Here is a 27,494-nt window from a genome sequence, read left to right as displayed (position 1 = left end):
TCATCAGCCCAAAGAGCAATCAGGGTTCTCTGCCCTGTGGGAAGTCCAAGGACCACCCACCTCCATCCAGGTCTAGTAAGGTGAGCATCCAAACTGCCTAGGCTCCCACAAAGCCAGTATGTGCAGTAGGATCAAAAATCCATTGCCATTGTTCTTGAGTTCTCAGTAGTCCTCATTGTCTGCTATGTTCAGCGATTTTTTTATTTCCTCTTTAAGGAACTCTATCATCTTCATACAGTTATTTTTAAGTGCTTCACCTACATTGCTATGTTTAGGTCTTGCTGTCCTGGGATAGCTGGTTTCTGTTACTGATTGTGTATGCATTATGTGTGTGCAGGTGCATATGTGTGGCTGTGCATGTGGAGGCCAGGACCTGACATGAAGTTCTTCTCTCAATCACTTTAATTTTTTAGACAGTGTCTTTTACTGAATCTGGAGCTCAGAGATTCAGGCAAACTGACTGACCAGCAAGTTCTAGGGAGCCTCCTGTCTCCATCTCCCTAGTTTTAGGATTGTAGGCACGCACCACTATGTCTGTCATTAAAAAATGTATTTTCTATGTAATTATGTGGATGCCTCTGTGTGTGGATATGTGCACATAAGCACAAGAACACAGGTGCCTAAGAAGACCACAGAAGGTGTTAGATCCCCATGGAGTTGGAGTTACAGATCTCCAAGCCAGATCTGGGTGCTGGGATCTGAGCTGTGTCCTTAGGAACAGCAACAAGTGTTGTTAATCCATCTCTTCATCATCTGTGCCTGGCTTTTAGTGTAGATGCTAAAGATCTGAAGTTAGAGCCCATGATGCACGGCAGGTGCTTTGCTCACTGAACCATCTCTTTAGTACTTCTCCTCACCTGTTGACACACCATACAATCATTTTATAACTGTAGTGATACCACATTTCATGTATCAGTCTTTTCTTGGTTGGCATTTTAAAAATAAAATATATGATAAGCTAACACAGATGTAGCCTAGACTGAGTTTTAAGAGGAAACAATGTTTCTTCCTTTAAATGAAAGTTAATGGTAATTTAGTTTTATAGAGTGATAGGTATAAAAACTTCTAAGGTTTTATTTTCATGTACACATACTTTTAAGGTAAAAGTGTGTATGTGCATATTCTCTTTATTGTTTTCTTTTACTCTTTATATAATTCAATACATTTGAATTTTTATTTCAGCAAAGTGTATTTGGATGACAGGAGAACATTATAGTGTTAGTAAAAGTAAATAGAAGAAATAACAGTTCCAGAGTCAACTCTGGTTTTGTACATCAGTAATTTTCCCACTTGGGAGGTAATGGCAGGAAGATCAGGAGTTCGAGGTCATCCTTGGCTGTATATAGTAAGTTCCAGGCCAGTCTGGACTATGAGACCCCGTTCCAGAGAACCAACCAGATCATTTATCTTACTACCATTCAAAAAAAGAAAATCTTAAAAGAACAGTTCCATAGTACAAACATAGGTCACTTGATTGGAAAAGATGACCAATGACACTACTGAAAATGTGTTTTTCCTTGGTTTTGTTGAAAGATGTGGCAATGTATTGCACAGATAACACAGGCATAGTTTCTACCAAATTCATAGTTCTTTTAAATATTTTTTCTTTCAGTAAATAAAAATCTGTTAAATTCTATGCTGTTTGTAGCTAATTTTCATTTTATTTGTTGAGCTTTCTGAGATTCTTTTGGCTGAGGTATCATTCTTTTACCAAAATGCTTTTATAAAGTCCTACTTCAGATAGACTATTCTTAGAAACAGAGGGAGATTTGCTGTGCTATTTGACGTGTTGTGAGTGATGCCTGAGCTCCGGGAGAAAGGACCATGAAGGAGAGCGATAACACCCTGAAGAACTGCAGAGGTGGCCCTGTAGCTAGTACAGCGGCACTGCAGTATCTAGGGTCACTGTTTGTCCAGCCAGAGAGCACCAGCTATTTTCAGACGCACTAGAGGAAACTTTTAGTAGATCATGTTTGGCCACTAAGTGACATATTTTGGCAACTTTTCCTAGCATCTGGGTTTCATCTCGGTAGCATGCTTGCTATTGTTGTAGATATAAGCTATTCTTACTCAATTAGGAGAGTGGAATTTGCCATTTCCAATGAGGAGGTGTGTGTGTGTGTGTTTCTCCTGATGAGTCTATAAACATAGACTAACATATTTGAGTCTAGTTAGGGCCTATATACAGAGAACTTACGATTTTTCTTTGTCAATTGAACTAGTTAGCAAAGAATAATGGATTTTTGGGTAAATCATGTAAATGAATTATTTTCTTTCTCTAAATTTGACAGCTATACAATGTGTTCATAATAATATTTGATTGTTAAAAAAACCTTTGATTCTCTTTTTTAAATTCAGAAGCATCACTTTGGTGTTCCTTTCTCATGCTAGCTGACACAGTTACAAGCCCTTGTGATTACCTTTATATTTCATGTTCCTCTTCAGTTAAATTTTATTACTTATGAGAAACACTTTATATATTTATAAGTTTCTTATACTCTTGATTACTTAAATTGTCTATAATTAACAGAAGCAAACTATACTATTGAAATTCTCAGAGAAACAGCAGAACAGCAGTTTTTCTCTATTTTATCGATATGTAAATTTTGATAAATATTTTTCTACCTAACAGTAACTAAGTTTGTAAAACTACATTTTGCTATCGGGTATCATGACTAGTTATAATTTTATTTAACATAAATTCTTATTGTTTTCCAACTTCTTGAGGAAAATATATTATTGATAGGATATAGAGGAGGGGGTGTTTTCAATTGGAGAAACTGAACTATCATCTAATAGAAAACATCCTGGCTCTCCTAGATTATTGGCAGCTCTGAAAGGCCAGCTTAACTTTGGGTTGTTAGTAAAGTCTGTTCTTGCATTTTAATAGGTAGTTATTTACTCCACTTGGATTTTGATCTCATGTTATTTGAAGGTGAAGTCTAGAACTGAAATTATAGCAGAAAAGGCAGCCAGGAGCATCCACTCCAGCATCTATAGTGCACACTGGCTGCCCTAAGTGTTGCTCTAACAGAGGATTCTCTATTTTCTTGGCCTCATGCCTTTGAGTTTTACCCCATAACAAGCTTTTCTCCATATTGATTTTTGTCTATTGTTTTTCTGGTTTAAACTTCAGTGATTTCTGGTTTGGGACTTATTTTCTTCTACTTGCTTGCCTCGAGTTTTGTGTAAGTTCATTTTAATTGCCACCTCAGCAAGATCTAGAGTTATTTAGGAGAAAACATTCTGGGCAGACCTGTAAGGTATTATCTACATTAGGCTGAGATTGGAAGACCCATCTTAACTGTGATTGGAACTATTTGATGGGATGGGATTCTGGACTGAATTAACAGGAGACAGCTGAGTACCAGCATTCATCATTGCTCTTTGCTTCCTGACTTTGAATGCAATGGTTCAGATACTACAAGTTCCTGCTGTCTTTTTTTTTTTTTTTTTGCTATAGTGAGCTATGGTTTTGAATTGTGAGCCAAAGTAAAATGTTCTTTCTTTAAAACAATCCTGTACAAAAAAGAACTGCTGGAAGAATAATTGTCCCTGATCTCGAGCTCTAGTACAGAGCTATAGTAATAAAAACAGCATGGTGTTGGCATCAAAACAGACAGATCAATGGAATTGAATTGACCCTGACATTATTCCACACACCTGTGGACATTTGATTTTTTGACAAAGAAGCCAAAATTATACAGTGGAGAAAAGAAAGCATCTTCAACAAATGGTGCTGGCATAACTGGGTATCAGCATGTAAAAGAAAGCAAATAGATCATATCTGTTGCCCTGCACAAAACTCAAGTCCAAGTGGACAAAAGGCATAAATCCAGTTATACACTGATAGAAGAGAAAATTGGAAGTAGTCTTGAATGAATTGGCACAGGACACAACTTCCTGAATAGAACACCAATAGCACAAACACTGAGCTCAACAATAAATGGGATTTATTTACAGAATGGGAAAAGATCTTACCAACTCCACATCTGACAGAGGGCTGGTCCCCAAAATATATAAAAAACTCAAGAAACTAGAGATCAAAACAACAGATAATCCAAATTAAAAATGGGGTACAGATCTAAACAGAGAATTCTCAACAGAAGAATCTCAAATGGCCAAAAGACACTTTTAAAAAATTGTTTAAATGCTAATGCTAGCTCTTTTGCTGAAGAGGATGTGGAGCAAGGGGAACACTTTCACTGCTGATGGGATCACAAACTTGTACAGCCGCTTTGGAAATCAGTATGGTGGCTTCTCAGAAAATTGGGATCCAATCTACCTCAAGACCCAGCTATATCATTCTTAGGCAAATACCCAAAGGATGCTAAACCATACCACAAGGATATTTGCTCAACTATATTCATAGCAGCATTATTTATAATATGTAGAACCTGTAAAAAAAACCCTAGATACCCCTCAACTGAAGAATGGATACATTTACATAATGGGTTAATACTCAACAGTAAAAAAAAAATGTATATAAAATGGCAAAGGGATGGAAATAAAAAAAAATCTTGAGTGATAACCTAGGCCCAGAAAGACAAACATGGTACGTACTCACTCATAAGTAGATATTAGCTTTAAAGCATAACCAGGCTACAATCCACAGATCCAGAGAGGCCAGGTAACAAGGAAGACCCAAAGACAGATATGGAGGTTTCTCCGGGAAGAGGAAATAGATGTGATCTCTTGGGTAAACTGGGGGCAGGGGGTGAGAGGGGAAGGAATAATGGAATGGGAATGAGGAATCGGGTTGGGGGCATGATGGAAGGGGAGAATAATGAAAGGGATATCTTGATGGGAGGCATTTGGGGTTAGGGAGAACCCTGGTGCCAGGGAAACTCCCAGGAATCCATATGGATTACCCCAGCTAAGACTCCTAGCAATAATGGATAGGGTACCTGAACTGGCCTCTCCTGTAAGCAGTTTGATGACTACCCTAATTGTCATCAGAGAGTCTTCCCTCGGTAACTGATGGAAGCAGATGCAGAGTTCCACAACCAAGCACTGGACTGAACTTCAGGAGTCCAGTTGAATAGAGGGAGGAGGGATTGTATGAGCTGGGGGGCAGGTGGTCAAGATCATGATGGGAGAACCCACAGTGACAGCTGACCTGAACTAGTCAGAGCTCACAGACTCTGGACTGACAGCTAGGAATCCTGCATGAAACTGACCTAGGTCCTCTGCATGTGGATGATAGTTGGTTGTTTGTGGGATCCCGAGGAGTGGAATCAGGACCTGTCCCTGGCGCATGAGCTGGCTTTTGGGAGCCTGTTCCCCATGCTGTGATACCTCACCCTTGATGTAGGGGAAGGAGCTTGATCCTGCCTCAACTTGATATGCCATGCTTTGTTGACTCCCATGGGAGGCCTTCCCCTTTCTGAATGGAGGATGACTGGATGGCAAGGGGGGGGGGTGTACAGGAGGTGGAGAGAGGGAACTGAACGAGAAAGGAGGGAAAACTGTGGTATGTAAAATAATGCAAAAATTTAGTAAAAATGTTATGAAAACAAAATCTCTTTAAGGCCATAATATAGATCTGTGAAGAAGAAACAACTGGAAATAAGTGCTCTACTCACCTCAGGTTCTTTAACCCTTGCTTTAGAACTTTGAAAAGATAAAGGGTTCTTCAATACATGCTTATTTTTCTTCCAATTTAATGGAAAATTATTGCATGTTGTTTCTTTTGGAGTTTCTTTAACTTTTTGAAGACCAGATCCTGAACTATTGTGAATTATGTTGAAAGAAACTCAAAGCAATTTCACAAAAATCAGGAACAAGACAGGCTGTCCATTCTATATCTATTGAATATAGTACTTGAGGTTCTAGCTAGAGCAATAAGACAACAAAAGGAGATCAAGGGGATACAAATTGGAAAGGAAGAAGTCAAACTTTCACTATTTGCAGATATGATAGTATACATAAGTGACACCAAAAATTCTACAAAGGAACTTCTACAGCTGGTAAATACCCTCAGTAATGTGGGTACTCAAAAAAAAAAATCAGTAGCCCTCCTATACACAAATGATAAATGGTCTGAGAATTAAATCAGAGAAACAACACTCTTTACAATAGCCACAAACAATATAAAATATCTTGGGTGTAGTTTTAACTAAGCAATTGATGTGTGTGTGTGTGTGTGTGTGTGTGTGTGTGTGTGTAATGAGATATACATATAACAAGAATTTTAAGTCTTTGAAGAAAGAAATTGGGGAAGGGATCAGAAAATGGAAAGATTGCTCATGGTCTTGAATTGATAGGTTTAACATAGTAAAAATAGCAATTTTACCAAAAGTAATCTACAGACTCAATGCAATCCCAATAAAATCCCAACAAAATTTTTCACAGACCTCAGAAGAACAATACTCAACTTAATGTGGAAAAACAAAAATCCCAGGATGGCTAAAATAACCCTATACAATGAAGGAACTTCTGGAGGTGTCACCATCCCTGACTTCAAATTCTGCTATAGAGCTATAGTATTAAAAACAGTTTGGTTTTGGCATAGAAACACATGTGGATCAATGGGATTGAATCTAGGACCCTGACATAAATCCACACACCTATGAATACCTCATTTTTGACAAAGTAGCCAACGTTATACAATGGAAAAAGGAAAGCATCTTCAACAAATGGTGCTGGCATAACTGGATGGCAGCATATAGAAAAATGCAAATAGATCCATAAAACTCAAGTCCAGGTGGATCAAAGACCTCAACATATATCCAGTTACACTGAAGCTGATAGAAGTGGGAAGAAGCCTTGAACCCATTGGCACAGGAGACCACTTCCTACATGTAACCCCAGTAGCACAGACACTGAGACTGACAGTAAGTAGGACCTCCTGAAACTGAAAAGCTTCCATAAGGCAAAGGACACTGTCAATAAGACAAAACGATAGCTTATAGAATGGGAAAAGATCCTCCCTAACCCCACATCTGGCAGAAGACTGATCTCCAAAATCAAAAAACTATAGACATCAAAATACCAAATAATTCCATTAAAAATAGGGTAGAGATTTAAACAGAATTCTCAACAGAAGAATCTCAAATGGCTGAGATATACTTAAAGAATTGCTCATGATCCTTGGCTCTCCGGGAAATGCAAATCAAAATGACTGAGATTCCATCTTCTACCTGTCAGAATGGCTAAGATGAAAAGTGCCAATGACAGCCTGCGTTGGAAAGGATGTAGTGTAAGGCGAACACTCCTCCACTGCTGGTGGGAGTGCTAACGTGTGCAGCTACTTTGGAAATCAGTATGGTGGTTTCTCAGAACACTGGAATCAATCTACCTCAAGACCCAGCATTACCTCTTGGGCATATACTCACCAAAGGCTACTAAATCATAACATGAGAACACTTGCTCAACTATGTTTATGGCAGCTTTATTTGTAATATCTAGAACTTGTAAACAACTTAGATGTCCCTTAGTGGAAGAATGGATAAACAAAACGTGATACATTACACAATGAAGTGTATTACTCAGCTGTTAAAAATTACAATGACATCAGGAAATTTGAAGGCAAATGGATGGAACTAGAAAAAATCCTCAATGAGGTAGCTCAGAATAAGAGAGACAAACATAGTATGTACTTGCCATAAGTGGATATTAGCTGTAAAGTAAAGGATAACCATGCTGGGTAACCAGAGAGGCTAGGTAACAAGCAGGGTCTAAAGAGGAAATAGAAGGGTCTTGGGAAATAGAAGAGATCCAGATAAATTGTGGACAGATGGGAATGGGAACATGAGGGATGGGGTTGAAGGTGGGACAGAGGGAGAAAGTAATTAAAGAGATATCTTGATTGGGGTGTAGAAACCTGTGCAAGAGAAACTCCTAGGGATCTACAAGGAGGACCCCAGCTAAGACTCCTAGCAGTAGTGAATACATAGCCTGAAGTGGCTGTCTCCTGTAATCAGATAGGTGACTACCCCAGTTGTCATCACAAAACCTTCACCCAGAAACTGATGGAAGCAGACACAGAGATCCATAGCCAAGCACTGGACTGAGCTCCAGGAATCCTTTTTTAGGGAGGGAACAAGAAATGTATAAGCCAAGGGCAGGGTGTGTATGTGTGTGTGTGTGTGGGGGGGCAGGTCAAAGTCATCCTAATCCAAGGAATCCACAGAGACAACTAACAGGAGCTCACAAACACTGGACTGACAGCTAAGGAGCTCATATGGGACCAGCCTAGGACCCTACGTATATGTGACATTTGTGTAGCTTGGTCTACTTGTGGGCCTCCTAGCAGTGGGAGTGAGGCCTGTACCTAATGCTTTGGCAGGCTTTTGGGGACCTAGTATTTCTCACACTAGGTTGACTTACCAAGCCATAATATGTAGGGAGGAGCTTAATCCTACCTCAGGTTGATAGATGTGCCACGCTTTGTCCACACCCCTGGGAGGACTGCCCCTTTCTGAACAGAAACAAAGCAGTGGGTATGGGGGAAGGGGAGTGCTTTTCTTTAAAGCGGGATGTTTGCTGTGTTAATGTTTCTTGTGTGTGTGTTTGTTTTTATCTGTGTTAGTATTTAGAAAGGAAGAATCCTGCTAATTTTGGTTATTGTTTGTATAATGTTATCTTCTTAATTACAAGGAAAAGCACAATTTTTTGTCCCTTTTGCTCATTTTATTTTTTTTTCATTTTATTTCTGAGGGATTTAGATCAAGGATTACAAATGATAATAAGACTGTATGTTTAGCTTTATTTACATATGTTTATCAAAATACTTAGCAGGTGCTTTAAGTAATCCATTCTGCCAATGGCTCAAAGTGTGTAAAGTCAAATATTGTTGTCAGATGTCATTCTCTTGCAGACCCCTTGTTCCTTCTGTTATTTTCTTGTTGCCAACAGCGTGTAAAACAAAGCACAGCAGAGGCTTTTCCTGAAGGATAGTTTTAGCTGTGGGGAGAAAATGCAGCCAGCGCTATGTAAAGAGTAGTGTTATGGCTCTGTGAGGAGACGGTCATCTGTTACATAGCTTCTTTTCTCATAAAGGAGGCAGAGGATATAAAGCCTGAGACAGTTCTCAGTGTGTATGCTACAAGCCATTAGTTGGCACATAGGCTGAGGCAGTGCGTGAAGAGCAGGTGTTCTTTGTTGGGTTGCCTGGGTTTTAGCCGTAGTTCTCTCTGTTGACTGTAGTCTGCTACGTAGTGTTTGGAGGGCTGATTTGTGTAGGAAGCAGCCAGTCAAAACAAGGATGCCATTCCTTAAGGATCCTTTGTATGCTGGAACATAGCTTCTTATTTCTGCATTGTGGGGGTGTTCTCAACAGGGGATTAGGCAGTGGAAAGGGCAAATGAACTGAAGTGGGTGGAACTAAGTCACCAACCACAAGGAAAAACTTGAGTGCTTCAGTAACAGGTATACATAAGTTTGTGACTGGGTTTATAGTACCAGACATAAATTCCTTCCTGTGGATTAGACCTTAGATTCAATCAAAAATGATCGGATTACCCCCAACAGACTTGCCACTGTTGTACCAGTGGGTACGTTTTGCCTCACTGGATGTTAGTGTAGCACACAGGGTCTCTAACTGAATTCTATAGGTGACAGTTTACCTTCAGCAGCCAGTTGAGTACCTTCTAGCTATGGAAGCTGGTCAGCAGGTAGGAAGCTTATGATTGAGTTCCAGGTTGATTCTCTATGTCCTGCAAACAAAGCACATGGTGGCTTCAGCAATAGGGTTTTACCATTTGGTGGGCAAACAGCAGTAGTGGCTAAACCTTTCCACTCCTAGTATCCCCTTCCATTTCATATCACCTCACCTTTAAAGCCTTTTTCTTGTTCGTTTTTTTGTTGTTTCTTTGAGACAAGGTTTCTCTCTCACTGCCCTGGTTGTCCTGGCACTCACTTTGTAGACAAGGCTGTCCTTGAATTCACAGAGATCTGCCTGCCTTGCCTCTGCTGAGCTACCTTGCCCAGCTAAAGCCTCTTTTTATTACCCTCTCAAGGACTGCTTTCTAGTTTTCTGGCATTGCCATATTGATTTTTATTATTGTTGCTATATGCTAAATATCTGAAAATGTTCTTAAAGTTTAAATATATTATTGCTCTATTTTGTAACTACAATGGAGACAAATGGCCATCTAAATCGTCTGCATAATAGATACTTGGGAGTAATGTTTATATCTTGGAAAAATATTTGTAATAATGAAATTAAATGATATGATCATGATAATTTACAGTCTGGATACTCAAGTACTGTGTTTTTATCTCTTTCCTATGGTAACCCTCCTGGTAGTGTTTGTCTGAGCCATAGGACATTTCAGTTATTGTACTGCTTTCTGAGGTGATAACTGACCTGCTCTCAGTAAACTTCTACTCAGATAAGATAATGAATGTAAGATCTTATATGTAGTGTGACAAATAAACCTTTTGAAACTTTTATTGTCAATTCTTCATTAAATTTAAATACTTACTTTGTAAAGTGCTTGAAATTCTTTAATATACAGTATTTGTAAATGTGTTTTTTATTGCATTTTACTTCATAACTGAATATCTTTAAGGCCCAGTGTCTGTACTGTTGGCTTCTATGTCTGTTTATTTGATAGTGTACATAAGCGACCCCAAAAACTCTACCAAAGAACTCCTACAGCTGATAAACACCTTTAGTAGCGTGGCTGGATACAAGATCAACTCCAAAAAATCAGTTGCCTTCCTATACACTAAGGATAAGGAAACAGAGAGGGAAATCACAGAAGCATCACCTTTCACGATAGCCACAAAGAGCATAAAATATCTTGGGGTAACCCTGACCAAGGAAGTGAAAGATCTATTTGACAAGAACTTTAAGTCTTTGAAGAAAGAAATAGAAGAGGACACCAGAAAATGGAAGGATCTCCCTTGCTCTTGGATTGGGAGGATCAACATAGTAAAAATGGCAATTCTACCAAAAGCAATCTATAGATTCAATGCAATCCCCATCAAAATCCCATCAAAATTCTTCACAGATCTGGAGAAGACAATAATCAACTTTATATGGAAAAACAAAAAACCCAGGATAGCCAAAACAATTTTATACAATAAAGGAATGTCTGGAGGCATTACCATCCCTGACTTCAAACTCTATTACAGAGCTACAGTATTGAAAACAGCTTGGTATTGGCATAAAAACAGAGAAGTCGACCAATGGAATCGAATAGAAGACCCTGACTTTAACCCACAAACCTATGAACACCTGATTTTCGATAAAGGAGCTAAAAGTATACAATGGAAAAAAGAGAGCATCTTCAACAAATTGTGCTGGCACAACTGGATGTCAATCTGTAGAAGAATGAAAATAGACCCATATCTATCACCATGCACAAAATTCAAGTCCAAGTGGATTAAAGACCTCAATATCAGTCCAAACACTCTGAACCTGATTGAAGAGAAAGTGGGAAGTACTCTACAACACGTGGGCACAGGAGACCACTTCCTACGTATAACCCCAGCAGCACAGACACTAAGGGCCTCAATGAATAAATGGGACCTCCTGAGACTGAGAAGCTTCTGTAAAGCAAAGGGCACTGTTGCTAAGACAGAAAGGCAACCCACTGACTGGGAGAAGATCTTCACCAACCCCGCAACTGACAAAGGTCTGATCTCCAAAATATATAAAGAACTCAAGAAACTAGACCGTAAAAGGCTAATCAACCCAATTATAAAATGGGGCACTGAGTTGAACAGAGATCTCTCAACAGAAGAAGTTCAAATGGCCAAAAGACACTTAAGGTCATGCTCAACTTCCTTAGCGATCAGGGAAATGCAAATCAAGACAACTTTAAGATACCATCTTACACCTGTCAGAATGGCGAAAATCAAAAACACCAATGATAGCCTATGCTGGAGAGGTTGTGGAGAAAGGGGTACACTCATCCATTGCTGGTGGGAATGCAAACTTGTGCAACCACTCTGGAAAGCAGTGTGGAGGTTTCTCAGGAAATTCGGGATCAACCTACCCATGGACCCAGCAATACCAATCTTGGGAATATACCCAAGAGAGGCCTTATCACACAACAAAAGTATATGCTCTACTATGTTTATAGCAGCATTGTTTGTAATAGCCAGAACCTGGAAACAACCTAGATGCCCTTCAATTGAAGAATGGATGAAAAAAGTATGGAATATATACATATTAGAGTACTACTCAGCAGTAAAAAACAAGGACTTCTTGAAGTTTGCAGGCAAATGGATGGAAATAGAAAACACCATCCTGAGTGAGGTTAGCCAGACCCAAAAAGAGGAACATGGGATGTACTCACTCATATTTGGTTTCTAGCCATAAATAAAGGACATTGAGCCTATAATTCAGGTTCTTTGAGAAGCTAAATAAGAAGGAGAACCCAAAGAAAATCATATAGGCTTCCTCCTGAATATTAACCTTCATCAGGCGATGAAAGGAGACAGAGACCCACAATGGAGCACCGGACTGAAATATCAAGGTCCAAATCAGAAGCAGAAGGAGAGAGAGCACAAGCAAGGAACTCAGGACCGTGAGGGGTGCACCCATACACTGAGACAATGGGGATGTTCTATCAGGATCTCACCAAGGCCAACTGGCCTGGGTCTGAAAAAGCCCGGGTTAAAACCGGTCTCGCTGAACATAGTGGACAATGAGGATTACTGAGACCTCAAGAACAATGGCAATGGGTTTTTGATCCTACTGTACCTATTGGTTTCGTAGGAGCCTAGGCAGTTTCGTGGATGCTCACCTTACTAGACCTGGATGGAGGTGGGTGGCCCTTGGACTTCCCACAGGGCAGGGAACCCTGACTGCTCTTTGGGCTGATGAGGGAGGGAGACTTGATTGGGGGGGGGGGAGGGAAAGGGGAGGCGGCGGTGGGGAAGAGACAGAAATCTTTAATAAATAAATAAATAAAAATTAAAAAAAAAAAAACACTCCACAAGTGAGAGAGTCTCCATGGCACTGTGTGTCAGAGAAGACTACAGTGGTGCTCAGAGCCTAGACATCAGTGCTGCAGCAGGGCAGGGACCTATTTATGAAGGAGGAAAGGAGGAAAAGTAGCCATTTGGGCCACAGTCATCTTGTTCTTCAAGCTACACAATTTTTCCTTTGATTTCACAAGGATATGGGTTGAAGTGCCCACTTGTGTGTCAATGACTGCAAAAGATTTGTCAGTGGTATCAAAATGCTTGGTTTCTCTGAAAATCGTGGTCTTTTGGTAGTCATGGTAAGGGACTTCCTAAAGTAACTATCTGAAGAAGGGCAAAGGGTTGGAAGCAGACCTTTGGGTTGGCCAGTTCTTTAAACTGCTCTTTCCTGGTCCATAGGTAGTCCATGAACAAGCCCAGTCATCCCTGTAAAAATGTTTCCCCTCATTCAACAGGAAAAGAAGATGCCAAATGCCAGACAGCACAGAGTAACTGTCCAGGTAATCCTAGACCAGGAAGTCATCTATTAGTTCACCTACTCTCAGAAATTCCAGTGAAATTCAGTGAAAAACTCCTCAGCACCAACGCATTCTCTAGGGGCATTTAGCAATATATTTTGATGGATTCATAAAGCATGATTGCAGTGTAAGAGGAATGTTTTACATTAGACTGTTCTACAGGAATATACAATGGGGAATCATCATTTTTTATATGCTCTGTTTTTTTTTGTCCCTAGGGAAAGTAATACAGTTTGAAGGTGTGTCTCCATCCTACAGTCTCTGAAGCACTCTGTAGACGTGCTAGCATAGCTGCTCTCTTTGAGTACTCCTGACTCTGCCAAGATCTAACTGAAAGTACTGGCATTGCTCATGGTTATCATCCTTCCTTTTATGAATTATTAGCTACCTCCTCCCATAATTCATGAGCTCTTTTTGGTCTGTCTTCACCTTCCTTTAAGTAGTCCTCTTCGGGAGATTGAGAAGTTGGCAGGAAAGGTTTAGATAGTTTACTGCTTTTAGCTACTAGAGGTCTTTTCTAAATAATACCTGATGAAGGAAGCCGTCTTAAGTTATTCCATCATTGGGCGTCAGGACAGGAACTCAAGGTTGGAAACTGGAGGCAGAATTATGGAGGAACTGATTGCTGGCTCCCTCTCTGACTTGCTGGCTTGCTCTGTATATGTCCATTTAGATAGTCTTTTTGGGGGGCAGGAGGGGAAGGGAGAGAGGAGAGAGACCTGTTTTTCTTCTTCTTTTTTTTTTTTTTTTTTAATGAAAACCATTGGGGAAATGCTGGATGGTCTGTAAGTGTTCCCTTTAGATAGCATACTAAACTTATACACTTTTTGTTCAGGTTTTGCCTGGATCATCCCGTCAGAGTTGCTCACCTTCTGGCTTTCAGGATTTCAGTAAGTGGGAATCAGTATTGAAAATAAAAGAAGGACTTCTAAGGCAGAAGGAAATCGTAATTGATAGGTGAGTCTGCTTTTTAATTACTATTTTAGACTGTAAAAATGTAGATTAAGGAAACAATTACAATTGCATCCACTACTTAGAATTTGAAATTACAAATTAATGTCTCATATCTGCACTCTCCAGTCCCACAGCATGCGAGAGCTATCAGAACAGAGGGCTGGGGTGTGTGTGGTCTCTGACATGCTCTGTGTTTGCTTTAGTGAGACTCATTGTTTGGAAGATCGTCTTTACCTTTCTCCACATGCTGCATCCAGCTGTCAGAGCTGCAAGGTGATATCTTCATATTTGCCTTGGGATACTGCCAGATTTGGACAGCCACACTGAAGTTATGAGTTCTTTTGTCTGTTATATATTAGATTTGAGACCACATAATATGAAAAGGATATATTTTTAAATTTATATAGTCTAAAGTAGAATCATGGAAAGGTTTCTTTTATAACATTTAAAAGTTGTAATATTTTAGTGCCAGAATTATCCAGAATGATTTTTATAAGATTTAATAGAAACGTCTGAATAATAAATCATAAGGTTATTGTGTTATCTTTAAAATATATGGATGTACATCATTTATATATGCTTTTGAGATTGTCAAGGGTGATCATATTAAAATACTTTAGAAATTGTTTAAGGAGGATATTTTTTTCGTAGCCAGTGTTAATTGTTGCTTATTTTCGTGTGTAAAAGTAGTATAAGCAAAGAAAGTAAAAAGCTAGTTAAAAAGAGCTGGGAAAAATGGAGTGAAATATCATAAGCTGCCCAGTTTCTTAGAAAGGAGGGAGGAGAAGCAGTAGCTACTTCCAAAAGTAGTGTATTTTCTCCGCGTGGAGTTGAGCTAGGGGATTCAGCCTTCAAGGTAGGCTACTGAGGGCTGGAGCTACAGCTCAGTCCAGTAGTAGAATGCTTGGCTCATAAGCCCAAGTCCCTGGATTCAGTACCCAATACCATAAAGAGGGAAAAGAATACTAGTATTTCCTAAATGATCAAAATTTAAGGGAACTGGAAACAGCTCAGTTGGTGAGTACTTGCCTGGAATACATAGTACCGTTGGACTTTCTAAAACTGGGAACAATTAGAACACTTGTATTTCTTTGACTTGGAAGGTAGAGGAAAAGCATGAGTTCAAGGATATCTGTGGCTACATATTGAGTTTGAGGACCACCTGAGCTACATGTGGGAAAAGAGAGGAGAAAAAGGAAGGAGAGGAGAGGAGAGGAGAGGAGAGGAGAGGAGAGGAGAGGAGAGGAGAGGAGAGGAGAGGAGAGGAGAGGAGAGAGAGAATTTGAATAGAGTTGAAAATAGCAAACTTCTCAGAAGAGATACCCAAACCAAGACACAAATTACAACCCCGACAGCACAGAATCTACCAGAAACATGGGTGGGAGTTGGGTGGCAAAGCAACATGACTTCTTCAAAGGATCATAATTCTTTTAACTATGAGCTCAAATATATTGAAGTGAGTGAAAGGCCAGATGAAGTTCAAAAGTTTCTTGGTGAGAATGATGAAGATTAAGAAAGCAATTATAAACAGAGGACATGGAATCCTTGGAAAGTAACAACACAGAGGAAGAAGTCATCAAAATGGAGGGAAATGAGCAGTGTGGATGAAAATTCAGCAGTGGGGAGAAAAATTGAACTTGGAATTTAAAGTTCTGAAAAAAGTGTTAAAATGAAAAAAATCAAATAGAAAACAGCATTAATAAACTTGACTAGGCAGAAGAAAGGTCATCAAAATTGGAAGATGAAATTTTAGTATGTTAAAGTTAAAACCCTAGTTAGAAAAGGGGAGATGATATGAGATGTACTTCTGTATATATGTTGCTTTTATTGGTTGATGGATAAAGCTGTTTTGGCCAATGGCTTAGCAGATTAAAGATAGGCAGGAAGTCCAAACAAAGGTACAGAAAAAAAGTATGTGGAGTCAAGGAGATGCCATGTAGCCACCAAGAAGAGAGATGTCACTAAGATGAAAGAAGAGGCAGTGGAGAGACAGGAAAGGTAGAGGAGTGAAGTATTTTTTCTTTCTTTTAAATTATTGTTTATTTTTAATCTTCTTAAGCTTTCTTTTGGGGGGCACTTCAAGAGTGAGAGGAACTGGAGATGAGCAGGATTGGGGTGCATATGTGAAATTCCCAGAGAATCAATAAAAAAAAAGTCTCACTTATCAGCCTTACAAGGTAAAAAGGCCTGAAGACAGATGGTAATGGTGGCCTCACAGCAGTGTGGACATGCTTAAGGCCACTGGATTGTACACTTGAAAAAGTTAAAATGATAAGTTTTATGAGATGTAGATTTTTACCTCATTTTAAAATTTTTATATAAAATAAGTTTAAATAAATGTTTATTCCCCCCAAAAGAAATGGTAAAATTGTATTTTTCCATATAAAAGAGTAAAATTAGATCCTTCCCCCTATAAAACTAGCAATTCAAGAATAATGGAATACATGTGATAAGAAAGCTTGAGGAGGGAAGGTAAGGAACCAGACATAGGGCTCAGAAGACCCAGGGGAGGGACTCTGGGACGTGAACAAATGCCATGCTCACCAAAGAGGAAAACATGAATAGGAAAAGGGATATTGATGGTAACTTAGGATAAGTATCTGGCTTTGAGATGGACACTATTGTGAAGGAGCAGGGGTTATTTTGCATCACAATTATCAGTTAAATTTGAACATCTAAATACAATTTTCAAAGTTTACTTTTATTGTAGTTGTTTATATTCATGTTAGCCTTATAGAATCCATTATAGATTATTCATATTGTTCCCATCGCAACTGATCAGCTCTGTAGGTCAATTCTAACATCAGTGAGCAAGGATTAGATTCCACAGGATCAAAGACTTGGTCCCCAGTAATCTTTTCTTTGCTTCACATGCCAGCCACAGGTGAGACCTTAGGCCAAGGCCACACATGTCTCTGGCATTTATCACAACTATGTTAACAAAAGAAAAATAATTTAACATAGCTTGGAATTTAGTGCAGGAAAATTAGAATATGTAAAAATTTAGTTGGCGAGAAAATTTTTAAAAAGAAACAATGTTTATCTGTTAGTTTTTGCAACAGTATGTTTATCTGTTAGTTTTTGCAATAGTATCTGTACTTTATTAAATTTTCACTGAAAACTGGTTTCCATTGAGGAATTTTGAACCTGTAGTTCAGAAATTGATACATAGCTCTTCATTTGTTTGCACACACATATTATACATGTTATCATTCGGTTGTGGGTAACTTATTCCAGTCTTGCCTTTTATTCTTTTGTTTGTGTATGCGCTTTCATGTGTGTGCATGTATGCATGTGTGTATAGGTACATGTTTATAGGTAGTGTGCTTAAATGTGTTTGGGGGGGGCTGAAGTTGATCGTAGGTGTCTTCCTAGCCCCTTCTCCATTTTATTTATTGAGGCAGGATGGCTAACTGAACCAAGGACTACCTGATTTCAGCTTGTTGCACAAGTTCTAATTGGTCTTAATAATAAAAATCCAGAGCTAGATATCAGGGTAAATGCTGAAAGATCAGAGAGCCACAGCCAACTTGTACCTCATCCAAAAAAAGGGCCAAGCTCTTGTCTCTTCCCACCTTATATTACTCTCTCTGCCCAGCCATATCACTTCCTGTCTGTGTACAGACCTCCAGACTTCTATGGTTAATTAGTGGCTAGCTCTGCCCTCTGAACTTTAGGAAGAGCACAAACATCACACCAGCTAGTCTAGCTAGCCAGCTTTCCCTGGGAATCCTGTCTCTGCATCCTAAATGCTACAAGCAGCTTCCATGCCTGCCTGACATATACATGGTTCTTGGAATTTTAACTCTGTTCTTCATGCTTAGGTGGAAAGCATATATTGAGTTATCTCCCTAGCCCTGTGGTTCTTTTTTTTTTTCCACATAGGAAAAATGTTTGATTAACTAATTTCCCCCAGTGGTTGAGATGAGACAAAATTTTTACACACCTTTTAAAAAGTAGTAGAATACTAAGATTTCTCTGCATTATTTTCTAGGAAAGTATATTCTTTATAATGTAACTTCAATTTATGTTTTACAGGCAGAAGCAACAAATTAACCACTTACATGAAAGGATAAGAGATAATGAACTACGGGCCCAACATGCCATGCTGGGGCATTATGTAAATTGTGAAGAATCTTACATGAGCAGTTTGCAGGTAAGACTAGAGAACTCTTTTGATTTTGTAGTTATTATTAAATCTGTTCTTTGTATGTACTGTGTTTATAATATCAGAGCACCTTAAATCAATATTTTGTGTAGTATGAGAGGGCCTGCTTTTGGTCCCGGCCACCCTGCTAGCTTACACCCCAGAAATAACCACACAGACTGTTTTTTTCTGCCTGGCCCATTATTTCTAGCCTCATATTGGCTAACTCTCACATACTAGTTTAACCCATCTCCATTAATGTATATCGCCACTTGACTGTGGCTTACTGGCATGAGTCTAACCAGTGTCTGTCTTGGGCAGGAGAACCATGGCATCTGCCATGCTGCCCTTCTTCCCAGAATTCTGTTCTGTCATCCCTGCCTACCTGAGTTCTGCCCTATCAACTAGGCCAAGGCAGTTTCTTTAATGACCATGAAAGCAACACAAATACAGAAGGACCTCCTACACCAGTTTTGAAATAACAGTGAATTTGCATAGTTCATGTTTGTAAAAGGTGCTCAACTACTTTCTTCCTTTGTCCTTTTCACACCCTGTCCCCCATGCACACAGAATAAGCTGTCATCAGTCCCTGGGGTATCGCTCCACAGTTGATGCGTACCATAGACAGATACAATGCATTTTAGTTCTTTATGTTTACAAAATGCTTAAAAATATGTACATTGTTTTTTACCTGGTACCATTATTTATATAATATAGAATTATACAAAATATACTAATTACTTCTATATCATTTTACATAAACCACTCCACTTTTGTTTTGTGGCTGTATGGTTTTTCTATTTCATAATTTATTCAACCATCTCTTACTCATTAAAATTAAAGTTTGCCATTTTGGTATATTATAAATGATGTTGCAAAGAGTAACTTTTTATAAATAGAGTTTTGTTCCCACATATATCTCTGTAGCTAAAGTTCTGAGAAATGATGTTTCTGTTACACATATTCGTATGTGTATGTTTAAATGGAGACTCTGCATATGGCTTACTTTTTCTAGTATGATGTTCTTGTTTCATCCATTTTTCTACAAATAACAGTTTCATTTTCTTTCGAGTTGAACAAAACTCCATCTTGTATACATGCATTTCCTTGTTCATCTGTTGATTGAAATTTAGCTTGGTCTCATATTTTGACTATCGCAAGTAGTGCAGCCATAACCTTGGGCATAAAATGTCTCTGGCTTAGCTTCCTTCCTGCTGGGGTGGTAGTGCTAGATCATATGTCAGTACTGTTTTTACTTTTTTGGAGAACCTCCGAACTGTTTTCATTGTGGCTGCACCTGTTTGTATCCCCACCACTGTGCTTAATGGGTCTTCTTTCCCAGCCTTGCTGGCTTTTTAAAATGTGTTAGCCATTCTGATTGGAGTGAGATAGAATTTTATTGTATGCTTTTCCCGACAACTAAGGTTTTGATCATTTATTCAAGTATTTATTAGTCATTGTATTTTTCTTTTGAAAACTGATCATTTGTTCATTTATTAATTGGTGAATTTGTTATAATTTTGTTGTTTTATTTTATTTTGATTTTTTTAGTTTCTTTTAAATTCTATGTGTAAATTTATTGTTGTTTGCTGCTGAAAATTCTGTTTCATATTTTCTTTGTCAGTTTCTACAATTGTTTCCTGAGCTGTTGGCATCCTTTTCAAAAGCTCTTGCCTGTGCTTATATCTTTGGGTGCTTTTATTTTTTAGCATTTATTTGCTACTGTGTGTATATGTGTGCCCCTGTGAGTATGTGTGGTCAGAGGACAAGTTGTAGGAGCAGGTTTTCTCATCTTGTGGTGTGGAGAATCAAACTCGGGTTAAAACATGGCAGTAAGCACCCTTTCCTATTGAGCCTTTCACCAGCCCTATCTCTAAGTTTCAGAGTTTCAGGTGTGACATTAAGGCTTGAATCCATATTTTAATTCATTTATATTTAAATCGAGAGGCACATACCCAGTACAGTTTGGTGTAAGTAAAATCCAAGTCTTTTAGCACCATTTTGTTGAAGAGTCTCTTTTCTCCAACCTATGTTTTTGTTACCCTTGTCAAAAGTTGGGTGGCCGTAGCTGTGTGTATTTATTCTTGTATTTATTCATTTTATCTTGTACACATGTTTGTGTGCCAATATCAAGGTAATTTTATTACTGTGGATCTGTAGTATGACTTGAGATTAGCTCTCATGGGTCCTTTGACATTGCCCTTTCTATTTAGGATTATTTTTCCTATTTAGGCTATTTAGTGCTTTCTTACACCATTTCCTTTTTTCTTAGTTTTGTGAAGAATGATAGGATTTTGTTTATTTTTTGTTTTTTCTAGACAGGGTTTCATTGTGTGGCTCTGTCTCTCCTGGAACTCATTCTGTAGACCAGGCTGGCCTCAAACTTACAGAGATCCACCTGCCTCTGCCTCCTGTGTACTGGGATTAAAGACTTGTACCACCATTGTTCAGCAAGAATTTTTTCTCTTAAATTAAGGATTGTTAAATGTGTCTCAGTTAGGGTTTCTATTGCTATGAAAAGACACTATGACCAAGGCAACTCTCATAAAGAAAACATTTAGTTAGGGTGGCTTGCTTACAATTTCAGAGGTTCAGTCATTACGGGGAGCATGGCGACTTTCAGGCAGATGTGGTGCTTGGGTCGTCGCTGAAAGTCCTACATCTTAAAATGAGTTTTTGACATCTAGGAATAAAGACCTTAACAACAAATAACAAAAATAATTCCACAAACAGAAGAACTATCTCAAGGAAATGTTCATTTCTCTCTTTTTAATCCCAATAAAAAGGATTTTTCTTTGGGAAATAAATAGGTCTATTATAAAGTACATATAGAAAAATATGCAAGTGAGTTTTAAGAAAAAGACTCTTAAAAGGGAGAGAAATAATTGACAACAATGGCCCTATAAGTTTTAAGACATCAGCAATGCTACATCTATATTCCCACTGGATTATACAGACTAGGCTTATTCACAATTTTATTCCCAAGTCCGGAAGTTCCTTTATTGTATAGGATTGTTTTGGCTATCCTGGTTTTTTTTTTTTTTCATACAAAGTTGATTATTGTTCTCACAAGGTCTGTGAAGAATTTTGTTGGGATTTTGATGGGGATTGCATTGAATCTATAGATTGCCTTTTGTAGAATTGCCATTTTTACTAGGTTGATCCTACCAATCTAAGAGCATGGGAAATTCTTCCATTTTCTGGTATCCTCTTCAATTTCTTTCTTCAAAGCCTTAAAGTTTCTATTTTTTAGATGAGTAAATCAAGACATAGTGATACTGATTTTCTTTAACCATGCTCTGTATATAGGAGACAGAAGAGGTAGGCTTTAGTTTGAGGACAGTCTGATTCTAGAGCTTATAGGTTTTGCACTGTAGCCCCGTCCCATTTTGTGTTTATTTGTTAAAGACAGGTAAACTTCTGAAGACTTATCTGCCATTATTTTTCCCAATAGCCACAATATGAGAACAGTTCAGTCCAGACTCCATTTTCGGAGCAGTCATTGTCCCATCCCCAGCAAGAGGAACTTGAGCAAAAGCTAGCATCTACTGAGAAAGAAGTGTCACAGCTCAATGAGTTTCTTAAACAAAGAATAAACCAATTTAGTGAAGAGAAGAAGAAATTGGAGGAAAAGGTGAGTATCTTGTGTAAGATTGTGGTGGATCAACAGCTTTTTTCAACAAACAATGATTGTTTGTAATTTGCCCATTTCAACTGCTCTATCAGGTTATACATTTATATTATAGTAATTAGTGCTATATGTACCAACTTTCAAAAATCTTGTGCTATCGTCAAAGATTTAAGGATCTTCTTGAGGCGTAAAAGTCTTTATTATACTTTACTAATAGTGAAACTACTTAAAGCCAGATGCCTTCACCACTGCGTCTTCATTTAACTTCTTCTCATTCCTTGTTTCTTGATCTCATTGACTATAAATTATTAGAATATTAAGTGAAGCCTATTGCCAAAAACTTGTCTTAAGCTATTAAGTTGGAGCCCCTTACCCTGAATAATACATATGTGGTTTTGTGTATCTCTAAAAGACGTGTGAACCACAAATGAGAGGAAATACTAAGTATTTATCTTTCTGAGTCTAGTTTAATTTACTTAATGTGGTAATCTCCATTTGCATCTATTTTACTTCAAATGACATAATCCCATTCTTTATGGCTGAATCAAACTTCATTTTACACACACACACACACAAAAGCGCATGCTCGCGCGCGCGCGCGTGTGTGTGTGTGTGTGTATGTGTGATATGTCTGCATGTATGTGTTAAAACATCACATTGTCTTCATCCATCTGTGGATCGACACCTAGGACGGTCCTGTATGTTGTCTGTTGTGAATAATGCTGTAATAAATATGCAGGTTTTTCTGTGGGGTGTTGACTTAGAGTTGTTCAGGTATATGCTCAGGAGCAGTTTAGGCTGGATGATATTGTAATTCCATTTTTAGTTTTATGGGTAACTACCATACTGTTTTCCATAGTGGCTGGACTAATTTAAATTTTCTCCACTTCCCCCACATCCTCATCACTGGTCTTGTAATTTGTTTTCTTTATGGGAGCCTTTCTGAGCAGGGTGAGATCTAATCTCATTATAGTTTTAATTTGCATTTCCCTTATGTGTTAAGGATGTTGAACCTTTTGTTTTCACATATTATCCATTTGGACTTCATCTTTTGAAAATAACCAGTTCATTCATCTCATTAGCCTGTTTATTGACTGAGTTGTTTGTCTTTTAATTGACCTTTGTTGTGAAGGACTTTTTGTGCGAGATGTGCAAGCTAAAGTTAGGAGAGTCAAATGAATGTACAAAGTCTGAAGTTAAACCTGTACAGATTGGGTCTTTCTGAAGTTCTCTACTCTTGTTCTACAGTAAATGTTAACTTCACATAATACCTCAGCCCTAGAGTGGCCTCAGTAGTGAGTCACCTTTATATTATAGAGTGTTAAGAAAGAAAATGTGATACAAGTTCATTTATGGTACGATATAAAAATATTCTTGCTTGAAGTACATAAATTGACTCACTTAGCCTGTTAATCTGTTTTAAATATTTGGTAAGTTCTCCTGGCTTAGTAAGTTGTTAGTAACAAAATAACTGATGTATCTGCTTTTCTTAGCTCATGTAAAGTGTTTTGACATAGCTTTGAAAAATGTGAAATTAGAATCTGTCCTCTAGAGAGGAATATTTGCTTTGATGATTTAAAAAATACTTGTAGCTTCATTTCTGTGTCTTTGTCTCTGTCTCTAATAACCTTTTAAGAGAGTTAAATTAATTAGTTTAAATATAATTTAAACTCAATACAGTTTTAGCATGAGCATCACATTATTGATGTGATAAAGATATAAATAGCATTATCCAAATTTATACATGTATAGGTAGTAAAAATTTGATCATTAATGCCACATGACTTAGTACAATTTAAAAATGCCATCACTTGTAAAAGTAAACAAATATCTTCCAGATTATTTCAGAGCTATAAAAGTTTCAAGGGAAAAAAAATCTTAGAATAAAATAAGGCCGATCTTAACTCAGCTGATGATGTTTACTGTAATCTGATACTCATTGATAAATTTAGTGATACCCAGGAATGGAACACTGATTTTGTAATTTTTAGTAACTCAAAACAATAAATAATTGAGGATTTATAATGTTTTCCTTTAGCTGAAAACCAGAGATAGATACATCAACAGCCTGAAAAAGAAATGCCAGAAGGAAGCAGAGCAAAACAAAGAAAAGCAGAGAAGAATTGAGACATTGGAAAAGTATCTGGCCGATCTTCCAACTCTAGATGATGTACAGAGTCAGAGTCTACAGGTAACATGGTCACACATGCACCTTTGAAATGCTTGCAACATGTTTTAGAAACTAGCTACTTAGAAATTACATACTCAGTTGCTGCTCCTGAGATAGTAGATTCTAAAACTGTTCAAAGAGTAAGTAGATCTCTCTTCTGTTGTTAATATGTGATTACCTTTGTAATAAACCTATCTGGTAACTGTCTTACTTAGCATTCTATTTTTAAACTTTTTTATTTATTGCATGTATGTGTAATGTGTGTATGGAGGTCAGAGGACAGCTTCATGAAGTGGGTTATGTTCCTCCCTTTATGTAGGTCCCAGGCTTTAAACTCAGTTGTCAGGCTTGTACTGCAAAACACCCTTATCTGCTGAGCCATCTCTTTAGCCCCTAGCATTCTATTTTAAAAGGTGGTGGCTTCTAAGCCTAGCTATTAACTTTACCTCGTAGCTCCACATTCACATTTGGAGTTCTGTCCAATGTTCTCTGGGTTTCAAGGCTCAAGATAGTGATACCCAGGAATGGAACACTGATTTTGCAATTTTTAGTAGCTCAAAACAGTAAATAATTGAGGATTCATAATGTCTTATGAATATCTTTACAGATGTTTATTTTCTTCAGTTCTTAATCTTGCTGTAATCTTTAACATTCCTTGATCTATAAGCTCTCTTCTCTCCTCAGACTTCTATTTTCCTCACTGAGTCTCTTTACCGGTTCAGCTGAAATCTTCTTAAAACATGAATTCACTTCAGTTATCTCCATCCTTCCAAGCCAGGGTCTCAACCTTGGCACAGAGACAAATTGGGGAGCAGTTGTTCTTTGCTGTCTGCGAGAAGCAGTTCTTGTAAGAGTCCTTCTGGCCTCTGCCTCCTAGATGACCACGGTGCTGCTTCTCTCTTCCAGCACAAATAATGAGCATTTGTCAGTTTCTCGCGGAAGTAAAAATATCTCCAGCTGAGAATTGTTTACATAATTTTAGGATGCATATAGACAGAAAATTAGTTTATGAATTATGAAAGTAAGAGATTAAATATAGGGAGGCACTAAAGGACCATAGGAGATAACATGAGCAGGATGAGGCAGGATTAACAATACCTGACACCCATTTAGGATAGCCATTACCAAGATTCATGGTGTTCAAAGACCCTATTTATGACAGTTATTTACAAGAATCAAAATACAGAATCAAGAAGGTGACCACAAATGGATGAATAGATATAAAATAGATAGTACACATAAATAGAACGGAATATTGTTGGGTCTTATAAAGGAAGGAAATTCTGATATACTCTTCAGCATGGATAAACCTGGAGATCATTTTATAATAAAGTAAGAATAGTAAAATAAGGCAGTCATAAATAGGCAATATTATATGATTATATTATATGAGATTCAAAAGCCATTAAATTACAGAGACATAGAAAGTAGTGTTGCAGGATACCATGGAGTGGGGTAAATAGTGATTGCAAAGAAATTGAATGGGTCCAGTTCTAAGAATTGTCACGATGACAGTCTGGATGTACCCAATCATGAAGAGTCATACAGCCAAACTTGGTTATATTATGATGTTAATTTTATGTTTTTTATGTTTTACCACACTTAAACATTTTAAAAATTACGGACCTTTCTATGTTCCAGAAATGTTACTCAGTTTTCTGCTTCATAATCCGTTCTCCCAGTTCTTTCAAATTAAGGAAGAAGCAGTGTGAAGTTCTTTAGATAAAATACTGAATGACTATAAGCAATAAGTCTATTTAACTCTGAGAAGAGTAGTAATTTAATGGCAGTATATTTAGTATTGCATGCAATTCAAACTGTAAATATTTTTCCTTAGCTGCAAGTTCTTGAAGAAAAAAACAAGAATTTGCAAGAGACTTTGATAGACACAGAGAAGAAGCTTGAGGAGATTAAGAAGCAATGTCAAGAGAAAGAGATGCAGCTCCTTTGCCAGAAGAAGAAGGAAAAGGAGCTGGTGACTTCTGTGCAGAGGTAGGGGACCTGCTATGGCTTCATGCTCTTCAGCTTGCCAATACCATCATAAAGTGTGTTCTATGTAAGCAGTACAACTGAATCTACAGCAGCGGTAGAGCATACTTCTTACCTGAGTATCTGCCTTAGAAAGGCGCTATATGAATTTATCAAAGCTAATGGATTCAGTTGTAATTTGATATTTTGAAGCATTATAGGGGCATCTTGCCAAAATATCATTGCAAACTCTTTAGTTGAAGGTTTTATCAAAACAAGCAAAAATTCTAAGCAGCAGAAAATAACCTGGAGGCCAGGCAGTGGTGGAGCATACCTTTAATTCCAGCATTCAGTAGGCAGAGGCAGGTGGATCTCTGTGACAGGTCCCAAAGATACAGAGAAACTGTCTCAAAAACAAAAACAAAAACAAAACAAAAGAGAGAGAGAGAGAGAGAGAGAGAGAGAGAGAGAGAGAGAGAGAGAGAGAGAGAGAGGAGAGAGAGAAAGAGAGAGAAAATAACCTGGAAAACACACTGCACTCCTTCCTGGAGAGTGCACCGAAGGTGACTGATGGGCTGTTTTCATCTCACTGTGAGTGGCAGATTTTCATGTGCTTTCCAGATCCACCTGCACATCTCGCCTCATTTCACACTTTGAAATCCAAGTCTCCAGTGACCAGCATTTGTTGGTCTGCTCAGCTTGTACTAAGACTTGGAAATTTTTTTTATAAACCTAGAAAACTAATACATACATAAGTTCATATTATTTTTATAACCTTTAAATCTTGTTATCAATCATGAATAGATTGAACTATCTGAAAGAGCCAAATAATAAAGCAGCAAAAATCCTGAGTGCGAGAAATCCAGTCTTCATGAGTATGTTAATACTGCTTTACTCTCTAGTTTTTAAACATGAAATTTACTCAGTTTATTGTTTACTCTGAGGTTTCAGTATAGTAAATGCTCTGATTTCTGTTTTTTTAAACAGAAAAGTTCTTTTTTTTTAAGGTTTATTTATTTATTGTGTATACAGTGTTCTGTCTACATGTTTGCCTGCAGGCCAGAAGAGGGCACTAGATTCAATTATAGATGGTTGTGAGCCACCATGTGGTTGCTGGGAATTGAACTCAGGACCTCTGGAAGAATAGCCAGTGCTCTTAACTGCTGAGCATTTTCTCCAGCCCCCTGATTTCTGTTCTTGATATCAGTTCCCAAAACTGTC

At 38.0% G+C, this 27,494-nt stretch overlaps 1 protein-coding gene across 5 annotated transcripts in view; it reads left to right on the top strand.

The window, feature by feature from the left end:
• Positions 1 to 27,494, top strand: part of Cep85l (centrosomal protein 85 like) — a 115,007-nt gene that overhangs the window by 55,014 nt on the left and 32,499 nt on the right. For 4 of the 5 annotated variants that reach the window (XM_050138051.1, XM_050138055.1, XM_050138054.1 and 1 more), the window contains 6 exons: positions 13,341 to 13,385; positions 14,239 to 14,360; positions 18,396 to 18,513; positions 21,959 to 22,138; positions 24,174 to 24,326; positions 26,143 to 26,297. In XM_050138051.1, the coding sequence (XP_049994008.1) occupies positions 13,341 to 13,385; positions 14,239 to 14,360; positions 18,396 to 18,513; positions 21,959 to 22,138; positions 24,174 to 24,326; positions 26,143 to 26,297 (773 nt within the window). The remainder of the gene's footprint in view (positions 1 to 13,340; positions 13,386 to 14,238; positions 14,361 to 18,395; positions 18,514 to 21,958; positions 22,139 to 24,173; positions 24,327 to 26,142; positions 26,298 to 27,494) is intronic. The other variant, XM_050138052.1, reaches the window with a different exon arrangement.

This window comes from Alexandromys fortis, unplaced genomic scaffold (assembly GCF_014885135.2).
Source record: "Alexandromys fortis isolate MF-2015 unplaced genomic scaffold, M_Fortis_MF-2015_v1.1 scaffold_14, whole genome shotgun sequence".
NCBI lineage: Eukaryota > Metazoa > Chordata > Mammalia > Rodentia > Cricetidae > Alexandromys > Alexandromys fortis.
Note: the sequence above shows the minus strand (reverse complement) of the source record. Positions and strands in the feature narration are given on the sequence as shown.